Source organism: Chlamydotis macqueenii, chromosome Z, assembly GCF_036417535.1.
Source record: "Chlamydotis macqueenii isolate bChlMac1 chromosome Z, bChlMac1.mat, whole genome shotgun sequence".
Taxonomy (NCBI): domain Eukaryota; kingdom Metazoa; phylum Chordata; class Aves; order Otidiformes; family Otididae; genus Chlamydotis; species Chlamydotis macqueenii.
The window spans coordinates 56,588,433-56,600,833 of record NC_141593.1 but is presented as its reverse complement, the minus strand read 5'-3'; the positions used below and the strand labels follow the sequence as shown (position 1 = coordinate 56,600,833).

Here is a 12,401-nt window from a genome sequence, read left to right as displayed (position 1 = left end):
TGAAAAATTCAGTCATGCCCTTTCCACAATGACATATTTGAAATACTAATGAACAATCATCTAAAGATTATTATGACTAATAACACTCGCAGTCGGTTGATTTTTCCCACCATAACTCTACTGATTTTCAAGACTATCCCAATGGTATACTAGCAGTTCAAATACTTCTTATTTCAAACAATGTGAATTATCTATTCCAAGCTTATTTAAAATACAATAGAAAATCTTCGGATTAAATACACAGAAGCAAGTCCTAATACAGACCTATTTTGGAAAGTTGAGTATTTTCATTATATTTCAATACTGAGAGGGAAAAAAATAATTTAAAAAAAAAAGGTTGTAAGTTTTGGTAACATTTCCAAGGAAACATTAATCCTAGAAAATTCTACCAATTTTAACTGGTTAAATAGCCTGTACATAGTAACCCTGCTGTATGGGATACGGACCTCTTCCATCAATATCATGGCTTCAGTCAACACTCAGCCTCACTGTATGGTAGGAATGATAGATGACTTCTGGATTTTAGATATTCTGCTCAGTTCAATATAAATTTAAGGTTTCACTTCAGTGATCAGCTGCAAGAAAATGACTGACTAACAAAACACTGCTCTTGGTTTGCTCTGCATGCAGCTCAGTTATGCACTTAGTCCCAGCTCAGGCCTTTTATTCTCTTATTTTAAGTCTGAATTTTTCTCAAGAGGAAAAAACAATTATTATTAAGTATTTGATTATGTATGTAAAAAAAAAAAAAGATTTATTTCAAATGAATGCTTAAAAGAAAATATTAATCTCTAAAAATCAGAATCAGATAAAATCATAGGCTGGAAAAGGCCAGCCACAGCCCAAATCTCCCATAGGGTATTGGTTCAGGCCCCATACCTGAGATGATCAGACCTTAATTTTAAGCTATTATTTAGAAACCTTTGAAAATTTGTTCCTAAATAACCAAGAGAAGAAAATAGATGCATTAATACCTGCTCTAGCACTTTTCTTTTTTTTCATTATAACCAGTCAGTTCTTATACAGGAGAAAAGCCAAGTTAGAGAGCCTGAGAGACTTAAAGAGCAAAATTATTCCAGAGAAACTTTCTTATTATTCAATGTTTTCCCTCCCACACAGAAGAGTGGAACCCAGATGTCCTCAGTTCTTAGAAATGAGTAGAAAAAGAAGAAAAAGCTGCAAGGGCAGAAAGAGCTCTGATTCCAGAGAATGTAAGTTTGCAGAAATGTTTAATTTGAAGTTAAAACATCGGAATCGTAGGTGGTTACTCTCCATTTACTCATCAAGACAGAAATCCATTTTTGTGCCCAAAGCTGCTTGTCAGTTTGAAAATATTTACACTCAAGTGTGGGTTCATACAAATAATGTCTTGATGAGGCTAGTTGTTTTATTTTAGTTGAGCTTCTATCCTACCTATTTCTGGCAAAGCTTTTCCAAATATGCCGACGTTTAATTGCCTCCAATTTTCAGCATTCTTGCTGTAAATTTCTCAATATTGTCTAAATTTAACAGCTTGTTCTAATCCTGCTTATGTAGATGTCACTGTGAACTGTTATCATCTGCACATGACCTATTCTAAAAAAAAGCCCAAGCAAGGGAGAGTTTTATGTAATTGTATGGATGCCATGAAATCTTGCCTAGTACAGTTTCCATCAGGAAACAGTATTTCCTTCTGATTTGAACAGGGAGCTGTGGCTCACACCTTCTGGCAGTGTGCCACTGATCTGCTGTGTGATTGTGACAATATTCATTAATCACTTTGTTTGCTTACCTGTAAAAGGATTAGAAAAGTCAAGTTCCACGTAATTTACCCCAAACTGCAAACATGCAACAGGATATTGATTGCCCCAGCGCATTCACAGGAATGAAGTAAATACTGAGAGAAGTAATGGAAGTTTAAAGGGTAGATCTTTCGAAATGCAAATAGAATACCTTATCACTTAAAAACTGTAAAACCTTCTGAGAAAAAAAAAAAAAGTTCATCTAGTAATTTCCTCAAATCAGAGTGAGTGAACATGGCCTACCCTGTTTATCTGACTTCACATTACTTATCAGATAATTAAGATAAAATATGTTAATATTGAAATGAAAAAAACAATATAGTGGAAAATACACTACTCTTTAAAGATAAAATAGGCATTTTATATGAAAATTGTCTCAAATCTAATCATACATTTGTGATACTGCTTACCAAATCACTGGAAAAATGTTTTTTCTTTTTTTCACCTTAAATTAGACGAACAGTTGTCACCCATTTGTAAATGCCAGCAAAATGTAGGAAGCCTTGAAAATAAAGCAGATGAGGCTCTGGCTCACTTCACTGAGCCACTGGATGTAAAGGGTACTGAAGAAAATGGAAAAGATCATGAAAACAAGAATCAGAGTAGCTCAGATGCATCTGAAGATAGAGACCTTGATAATGTATCAGACAGCGAAAAAGACGGAAAGAAGGAAAAGAACTACCCTCCTCAAATGTTCTCTTCTCAGCAAGATGAAATCCTAGCTACAGTAACTTTTGGTGAGTCAGAGGGATCATCCACAGGCAAAATCACAGTGTGGGGCAAGCCAGACTCTGCAGAGTCTGTTAGCTTGGCTACTGGAAAAATAACTGCAGAAGTAAAATATGATGCTTTTAATGTGAAAGTAGAAATTAATAATGTTTCTTTGTTTGATTCTGGAACAAACCTTGTAGCTGAAAAAAAGAAAAGTTCAAAGAACAATGAACATTGTCACGGAAGACAACACCAGAAAGGCCAGTGTTCAAAATGTCCGAAATACCGGTGTCCTTCAACTGAACATTCAGCAGAACACAATGGGAAATATAAGGGATCCTCTAAACATAAAATTCAAACTGCCATCAACAAAAATTCCTCCCTGAAAATGAATATTGAAACAAAGCAAATTAAAGTGGAATATACTAGGAGAAATAAAAATCTAAAGGTTAACATTAAACCTGGTGAACAGGCACAGAGCAAAACCTGCTACAGGGAACATGAAGATACATATTGGAGTGAAACAGATTATTCTGTAACAGAGGCACCTTGCAATACAGATTGTGAGTCATCTATGAGCTTTCATGAAAAAGCAGACTATACATTCCCAGCTGGATGTGTGCTTCTCCCTCCACCTAAAGAATTTGCTGACTGTGACAAAATGCATTTGGACACAATTGCAGAGGGGGTATCTTTGTACCCTGCTACTGACAGAACGGAATCTGACAGCCTCTCTACAGCCATGAGAACCTGGGGGGAAGATAATTGTTTCTGTAAACATAACAAAAAGGACTATGAAGACCACACTAATGAAAAAGAAGATTTTTCAAAAGATAAAATACTTTTCTCAAAAATAAATCATACAAATTGTCTTGTAGCTAGTAATACACTGAATAACCCCAATGCTGGAAAGGAGCCTATCAGTAAGAACAACATATTAGGTCAAGAAAGAAGTAACTGTGACAAATGCAGGAACATAGGGCAAAAACCAGCAAGAAGAAAGTCTTTTCCAGATACTACCCTTGATGTACCATCACCAGTCCACCCTAGAAGGGATTCTGGCTTTTATTCATTGCCATCCTTGAAAGTATTGCCTAAGGAAAACAAAGCAGGACATGTCTGTAACAGGGACTCACATGTTCATACCAGCTATACAGAACTTTGTAAGTGTCCTGGCTTGACCACCTCACTGAGAAGTTTGAGAAGTCTTAAGTCTTCGTATCAGTATGCTTTCACATCATTTGATCATAATATTACCATTTACCCATCTGAGCCTGAAGAAAGTCTAGATGACACTTGTTTACCGAATGACTATGCAGACTATGTGGGGCAAAGTGAAGAAACAGAAGAAACAGTGATGGAGAGTCTTCATTCCAGTGGTACTATAAATGAGAAAAGAGAAAATGCACATCCAGAGCCTTTGAGAAACCTAGCCATATGGGAAGAAGACTCTGAGTCTACTGAAGACGCTTTAGATGAAAGGGCACCAGAGTACAGCTGTCTAGAAAAGCATGTTGACTTGCAGAGCAAAGCTCAGCTGGTGCAGGCCTCTCCACATTCTAGAAGCCCTTTGAGTGAACTTATTAATGACAAGGAAAGTACTAATTATGCATCTACAGAAAGTGCCCCAAACCAACTTTCAGCTTTACAGCAAAACGTTCACCTACACCCTGTAGAACCTGAGGTAACAAAGAAAAGGAGAGGGTCAGTAATTACTGTGATAACTGGAGAACTAGAACGAAGACTCATCCAAGGCGACACTAAATTGATACCCGATTCCTTTGGCTCTGCAGTAAGAAAAGAGCCTAAACTTCCTTGTAGTATACAAGAAAAATCCTTGCTATTAGATCCCGAGGAGCATGACATAAACAATAAATCAGAAAGCTTTTCTGACATACAAGACATATCTGGGGATACCTTTGTTGAATCTGATCTCCATAATGATTCAGCACAGGCTGCCATATTACCTACCTCTTCAGCATATACAGAAAAGAAAGAGAATTTCACAGAACATTCAAATGTCAAGGAAAGACCAGAGAACTTTTGCAGTAAACAATCAACAGATGATAGCTTAAGGAGAGAGCCTGGAGCATACGAGCTACTTCAGTTAGCCAAATCAAACTCTAATGAAGTTGAGAAAAAGGTTGAAATGAAAGAAGATTTTTATCAGAATGCGGATATCGCCCCATCATCAGTGAAACAGATTAGTCAGAAAGGTAGGTGTTATAAGACTTTTGGAGTTAGTATCACTCATACACCTTTTGCATAGGTGGTTCAGTGCTTTGGTGACATCTTTTTTTTTTTTAAAATAAAAGTATATTATAAATTTACAAAGAGATTATATTAGTGTTCTTGGCCATTTGGTTACAATATGCAGTTGTTGTGTAGAGGATCCCAGGAGCTGTCTTGTAGAGCCAAGTAGCTTAAATTTAAAAAAAAAAAGAAATTAAAATTTTAACACAGCTTTGCTCAAGAAGTGGGTTTCCTACACTAAACAATTAACTTATCCTATACATCTAGTGAGAGAAGTGAACACCAAAACAGGAAGGGGCTTTTTGCAAGTGGCATGAACTCAGAGCTCTAGTCAGTTTTTAAAACCACATAAATCTGTTTCTGGAATCCATGTGATCTAAGCAAATACCGAATTCTAAGTACATCTCAGTCCTAATTCTGTCTGAGCCTTTATGTGCATGGAATGACCACAGTGGATCATTTAACCTTATTTTCTCTTCTCTTTACATAGTTAAGAAAACTGCATATGAAAAAAAAATTAATAGCTAATATTTTACAAACTTTCTTCAGTTCCCTTCTGTAATCCATCTACCCATATCCATAACTGGTCATTTAAAAGGAGTGTTTTGAATCATAAAAATGTAAAGTCATACAATGACACTGAACACTACAATGTAAACTTTTTCTGTTGTGAATATGTACATACACCTTTATGTGTGTTTTTTTGAAATATCACCCCTAACACTTTAATTTTAATTTAACTTTTTCATATTAATCAAATTATGTGCAAATATAACTCAAATTGTCCTCTAAGGACATGTCATCTAACATTTCTAAGAAGACAGTGTTTCCAGCAGGTTTGGAGGTCAGGAGTTTTATACTTTTGAAAAATACATACCTTCTTATCATGGGGAAAAAGACCTTCAAAAATCTTAGTAAAAAGCATCATAAAGTTTTTAATAGTCTTTCTAGTTCACAGTATCTGCACAAAATACTTCTATGTCTGTCTTAGGGATCGAAGGCCTGTCCTATGAGGAGCAGCTAAGGACTTTGGGTTTGTCCGATTTGGAGAAAAGGAGGTTGAGGGGCAACCTCATTGCTCTGTACAGCTTCCTGAGAGGGGAAGTAGAGATGGAGGTGCTGAGTTCTTCTCCGTGAGATCCAGTGATCAGACACCTGGAAATGGTTCAAAGCTGTGCCAGGGGAGGTTTACGCTGGATATTAGGAAACATTTCTTTACGGAGAGAGTGGTCAAACACTGGAACAGGCTTCTTAGAGAGATGGTTGATGCCTCAAGCCTGTCAGTGTTTAAGAGGCATTGAGACAATGCCTTTCATAACATATTTTAACTTTTGGCCCTGAAGTGATCAGACAGTTGAACTACATGATCGTTGTAGATCCCTTTCAACTAAAACAGTCTATTCTATGTCCTCCAAGGTTATCTTGTTTGGCACTGGTAATGGAAATTTCAAAAGTACCTGAAGTCTGTATGGATTGTATAGATATACTATATAGGTATATATTGCTATAGAGATCAATATCTAAAATACTAAAATAAATAGAGAATTAATTAAATCAAGCTGTCTTTAGAACAAGTTACAGAAAGAAGACACTGAAGGAAGCCTGTATGCTTCCTTCTCACACATTAGACCTCAGTGATTAAACACACTGCACAGAAGTAAGGTGTAGCTATTTGTTCCATTTTGATTTTATTTTTTCCTCTACCATTTTGCCCCTTGTTAAGAATTGTCTATGTGTGTTCTTTCTTTTACCTGTTACCTCACCTAGTCTGTAACTTTGGCCTCGTTTTGTGTTTCCACCTGTGTTATTCTTAGGAATGCTGTGGAGGTCCTACTGTAAATTAGTAAATGTGTACATCCAGAAAGAAGTATAAGCATTTAGAGTTTTGAAACTTGTTAATATGAATCAAAGTCCACTTGTCATGTGAGAAAACCAACCTGCTTCATCAAGATATTCGGCACAAGGGGCAATGTGGGCCTTACTGTGCTCAGTACTTCAGTGACTTTGGAAAGGAAATGTGACATTTTTCAACAACGAGTGAGAGCATCTAGAACAGAGGAGAGAAACAGATGCAAATATTGTAAACAGGATGGGGGAGAGTAGTTCAGGCAATCTAGAAGCCTGCTGGTACTGTGGGAACTTAATTATTATCAGAGGGGCAAGGACTCTTGCAAAGGGCACTACGAAGGCACTGCAAGAAATTGGGTTCCTGACTTTCAGCAATGGTCATCTGCCCTGGAAGAGGGGTTCAGTGACACAGGTCTGTGATGGGGATCTGACTGAAGCCAGACAGAGGCTACTGAGCCAAGAGGGCACTTGGACAATCCTCCAGGAGCCTGTTGAGGCTGGGCTGACTTTCTCCCTATCTGCCCTTGCCAAAGGGTACAGTTACACTTTCAGAACAGAATCTAACACAAAGTCTGTTTTCCAATTGTTGTTTTAGCTGAAATCGTAATACAACAAATAAGTTCATATTGCCTTACCTAGAAACAAACCAAAAGTAGAAAAGTATGTTCTCCTTTTATCTGCATGTGTGTCTTGCAAGATTTTTAATGTTTAAATAGCACTTTATATATCTACATACTGACTACTTTAAAAATGTATGAGTACTTGTAAATAAAATCCATGAGGATTTAGGTGTTTCTGTATAAAAATGGTGCCATACAAATGACTATGTAGGTATTTAACTACAGATACAACTACTACAAGATAATCACATGTACTTTTTTCTGCATGAAGACCTCAATTAGTCTAGAATATATACTTTATTAATATTTTCAGTATTATTTGGTATTTTAATTTCTATATTTGATTCATTTATTCTTGTATTTAGAATGTGGAAATGTAAAATAGTATAATTGCTTAAGTTCTCTCATATATTCCTCACAAACAATGTCTGGTTATAATTTAGACTTGAAATCAGAAATGAATAAAACCAGAAAGCTACCTTTGATGAAAGACACCAGAGCGAGTGATAGTTCCCAGGAAGAAGCAATAGACCAGTGGGCCAGGAGACGGAAACAGTTCAAAGACAGCAAAAAATGCAGTTCAACTGGAGGAAGCTCCATAAACAGCACAATCACTGAGGGATCAAGTGAGTACATTAGTCTTACAATTGTATTCTTTCTCTTTTGTGTCATTGACACTCTGACAGGGTTTTCAGCTAAGGAAATTGATCTTCAGTTCATAACTTGAGTCTCTGTCTTCATCCTTGTCATGAGCAAGCATATTTTATTCAACTGAAATATTCCTCACTGTGGGAGTTAGTATCCTTTCTCCTTCATAAAACCAAGCCAACAATCTGACTAAAAAAAAAGTTGATTGTACCATCTTTCTCCATATGCAATTAATGTCAAGACAAGTTCTAGGCAGAGGCAAACAGGTAATCACTTACAGCAGCAGCTTTGAGGGTGTAACAAAAATCATAATCCTGATGCCTACTTTGCTTATGTCAAAGCCAGGGTGAGCTGGAACTGCTTCTCTCCTCACTAAGATAACCACCTGCTCCACCTTTTATCTTCGGGCTTGTTGCCTAGATTATTCTTCACTGTCCCTCTAGTTACTGGGACAATGAGTCCTGTAACTGTCTCATTAAGAAATCTGTCACCTCACCATATGCTTGAGCCTGTACTAAACTCAGCAGCTTAAATAGCATAGGAAGGAATTTTAAAGCTGAACTGCTTAATAAATTTACATCGCGTGCACATGGAGTCCCCAGGCAAGGACTGCACAGTCTAGGAAAGAACATGCGTGGTACTTCTTCTAGGAGAGAACATGCGTGGTACTTCTTCCTTCACACCACTTTTGCCTCCTGTTTTGCTATTTTAGTAATGTAAGAAGTACTTTGTACAGAGGAAGAAATGTGTACTTCCCTGTGGAAATATTTTGTTATATAATGTTTGCTTTTGGTGAGGGAAGTTTGATTTGTAGATGTATAACCTCCTTTTTTGAAGAAGGTTAAATGAAAACCTATAGAAGATTGAGAGCTTCAGTGCAGGTCCAATACAAGATAAACTGTAAATATGTTCTATCTGTGTACTGAAGAGGTAAGTCCTACATCAGCAGGGCCTCAATTCACTACCTGAACAGGTGTCAGTTCCCAGCTGCAATGCCAATAGGGTTCTGAGATATGTGCCCTACAGGAGACCTGTGTCTTTTCGAAGCACTAACTGGACAACAAGTGAGATACTCTAAGGCATCCTATATAGTACTAGCCACCTATGTTCAGATAACTGAGTCAATCCCTAAGTTTTTAGTGCCTGTTTACAAAGCAGCAGGGATGACTGACTTCTTCAATTGAAAATGAAAAAGCTGTTTATTGGTAGCAGTTTCCTTTCTTTGCCCTAAGACAGATTCAGGTCCATGTCAAGGAGATTAGAAAGTTAACAGGTCAAACCACTAGGGCATAAAAAGTCTGTTAGGAAATACATACACCAAGATAAACTGTTAATTTATTTCTACAGTAATGTCTCTTTAACATAAAGATGGACCATAAATCAGCTCCTTACATACTTGCTTCCAGCAGCTGAGAAGAACAGTGCAGTTTGTTCTTGGCACTCATAAATGGCTGGGTTTGACATCTGTGCCTCGAGCTCAAGGAGGGGAGAGGTGAACAGACATTCAAGAAGTGTCTTAGCATAACTCCATAATGCTAGTGTGGCAGCATTTATTTCTGTGGTTTTGCCTATTTTCACATTTTATGCTCTACTGCAATTACAACAATTCAGTATTAAACTGGCAAAATATTGTGCTGTCTTGGATTACTTGGTGCTAGTCTAGGTTTCTTAATTTATAAGTTTATGGTAGCAAGCTAAGATGTAATTTAAACATATCAGTCTAGTAGTATTTACATATTTGTTTACTTCGACAGCTTTTTATATTGTTAATCCTGCCATCTCATACTTTCTGCGTAATAAGGGAGAAGTCAGTCGATATGGAATATTTGTCTACATAGGTACAGTTAAGCAAACTATCAAAATGAAAAAAAAAGACTGTTAGTTGGCTGTATTCAGGAAGTAAGTTGCTAAATAAAACTAAAAGTTAATTTTTATCTTTTCTGTTTTGAAACTGGGCATCATTCTGTGTAATTGCCACATCAAACACAGTATAAACAAAGCAAATAGATCCTTTCTCCAGCTGCATTAAACCTAGCTGCATTATACTAGGCATTTTCTACTTAAAGGAGGATATTTTTATTTCCTCTCAGACAATTTATACTAAAGCATTATTTCAGTCTATTTGTTAGTTTCACCTCTGATAGTTTGTACTTTTATATATCTTTCACCATCCAGTTTTAGCTTTGAAGTTCCAGTTCGTGGTCTACTTGGAAAATTGTCATAGTACTGTGTAGACTTTTTCTCCACAGTCAAACTGCTGTTTATAGTCTGCCTATCACTCTGCCAACTGCCTGCTGTCCTAGCTCCTTGTGAGGCTGAACATTGCTGCTTTTTCCTTTACCAGTGAATTAGAGCTCTCCTCCATCTCCATATTAATCTGGGTGACAGAGTTTGACTCAGTGGACTCATTGCAAAACATTGTGAATGTAAAGTAATATAAAATTTTAATCTGAAGATCCTCATGATGACCGCATTCAGAGAGTGGTGGTCAACGGCTCGATGTCCAAGTGGAGACCGGTCATGAGTGGCGTCCCTCAGGGGTCCATGTTGGGCCCGGGCCTGTTCAACATCTTTGTCGGCGACATGAACAGTGGGATAGAGTGCACCCTCAGCAAGTTCGCCGATGACACCAAGCTGTATGGTGCCGTCGACACACTGGAAGGGAGGGATGCCATCCAGAGGGACCTTGACAGGCTGGAGAGGTGGGCCAGTGCCAACCTCATGAAGTTCAACCAGGCCAAGTGCAAGGTCCTGCACCTGGGTCAGATCAATCCCAGGCACAAATACTGGCTGGGTGGAGAATGGATTGAGAGCAGCCCTGAGGAGAAGGACTTGGGAGTGCTGGTGGACGAGAAGCTCAACATGAGCAGGCAATGCGCCCTTGCAGCCCAGAAGGCCAACCACATCCTGGGCTGCATCAAGAGGAGCCTGGCCAGCACGTCCGAGGGAGGTGATTTTGCCCCTCTATTCTGCCCTGCTGAGACCCTATCTGGAGTACTGCGTCCAGTTCTGGAGCCCCCAAGATAAGAAGGACATGGACCAGTTGGAGAAGGTCCAGAGGAGGGCCATGAAGATGATCAGAGGGCTGGAGCACCTCTCCTGTGAGGCCAGGCTGAGAGAGTTGTGGCTGTTCAGCCTGGAGAAGAGGAGGCTCCAGCGAGACCTTATAGTCCAGTACCTCAAGGGGGTTTATAAGAAAGATGGGGAGAGGCTGTTCAGTAGGGCCTGTTGCGATAGGACGAGGGGTAATGGTTTTAAAATAGAGGGAGGTAGATTCAGACTAGATACTAGGAAAAAATTTTTTACAATGCGAGTTGTAGAACACTGGAACAGGTTGCCCAGAAAGGTGGTGGAAGCCCCCTCCCTGGAAACATTCAAGGCCAGGTTGGACAAGGCTCTGAGCAACCTGATCTAGTTGGGGATGTCCCTGCTCCTTGCAGGGGGGTTGGACTAGATGACCTTAGAAGGTCCCTTCCAACTCTAACCATTCTATGATTCTATAACACATGTATCATACAAATATTCAACAGCCTAGAAGAAGCCAGAAGTTCTATATTTAAAAACAAACAAACAAATGAACAACCTTATTCTTTCCTGACCTCCTTTTTAATAAAGATTAAGCAAATAGCAAATAGTCACCATTACCCAAGTCATGACAGTTACTTTTCAACTTCTTATTTGTCTTCGCATGTGCACTGAAATAATACTAAATTTCTAGAAAACTTGTTCAGTTTCCTGATCAAATAGGCTGCATAAGAAAGCTTAACAATTGGCTAAGGCCAGATTTCTCTTAAAGAGGTGCGGCTCCTCTTTGGCTGTTCCTATTAAGATTTCACTTGGCATTCAAGTTCAATATGCAGTGGCATACAGTATCATGATCTTGTATTCGGACATCTTTGCCCCTTTAACAGCAGCAAAACTGCACAACTAAGTGCAGACATTACAAACAGCTCATTAAGAAGCTTTTGGCACTTATTCCATGCTGACTGGCTGAGGTCTGTTATTCTTCGTGCATTTTTCCTACTGACATTACTTTTACTTGTTTTATTCTCATGACAGTAAATTCAGAGGATGCTCGGTCAGTAGATCTGGGACTACATTCTGAAAATGAGGACAGAGGTTTTTATACAGAAAACTTCCATTCTGCTTCCTGGGTTTTCAGAGGAGATGATGTCTCTCCAGATAATAGTCCTAGATGTCTCAGCAAAAGGCCTAGACCTGTGGCAAGTAAGTTGCTTAAGCAACAGGTAATAAATGTCATAAAACTGTATTTATTTTGAGCACTCTGAGCATTCCAGGGGATCAGCATTTTGGAGAAGATGCTGGACCCTTATGCTGAAGACAGGTAAAAGAAGCAATCCAAGAAGCTAAAAGATTATAAAACCCCATAAATAAGTAGTTCTTATTTAGTTACTGTTTTGCAAAATATTGTAATTACTTGACAAAATTGATACTGGTAAAAGGTTATAATCTTGCTGCATGATAAGGGTAGAAGGAATGTAACTTCATAGCTTCTGCAAACATGGCAAAAATCATAGAG

General features: G+C 38.3%; 1 protein-coding gene across 1 annotated transcript in view; it reads left to right on the top strand.

The window, feature by feature from the left end:
• The first annotated feature begins 1,153 nt into the window (after positions 1-1,153).
• Positions 1,154-12,401, top strand: part of LOC147596362 (uncharacterized) — a 36,193-nt gene continuing 24,945 nt past the window's right edge. The window contains exons 1-4 of the mRNA XM_086770456.1: positions 1,154-1,211; positions 2,237-4,708; positions 7,657-7,839; positions 11,921-12,088. Of these exons, the coding sequence (XP_086626582.1) occupies positions 1,154-1,211; positions 2,237-4,708; positions 7,657-7,839; positions 11,921-12,088 (2,881 nt within the window). The remainder of the gene's footprint in view (positions 1,212-2,236; positions 4,709-7,656; positions 7,840-11,920; positions 12,089-12,401) is intronic.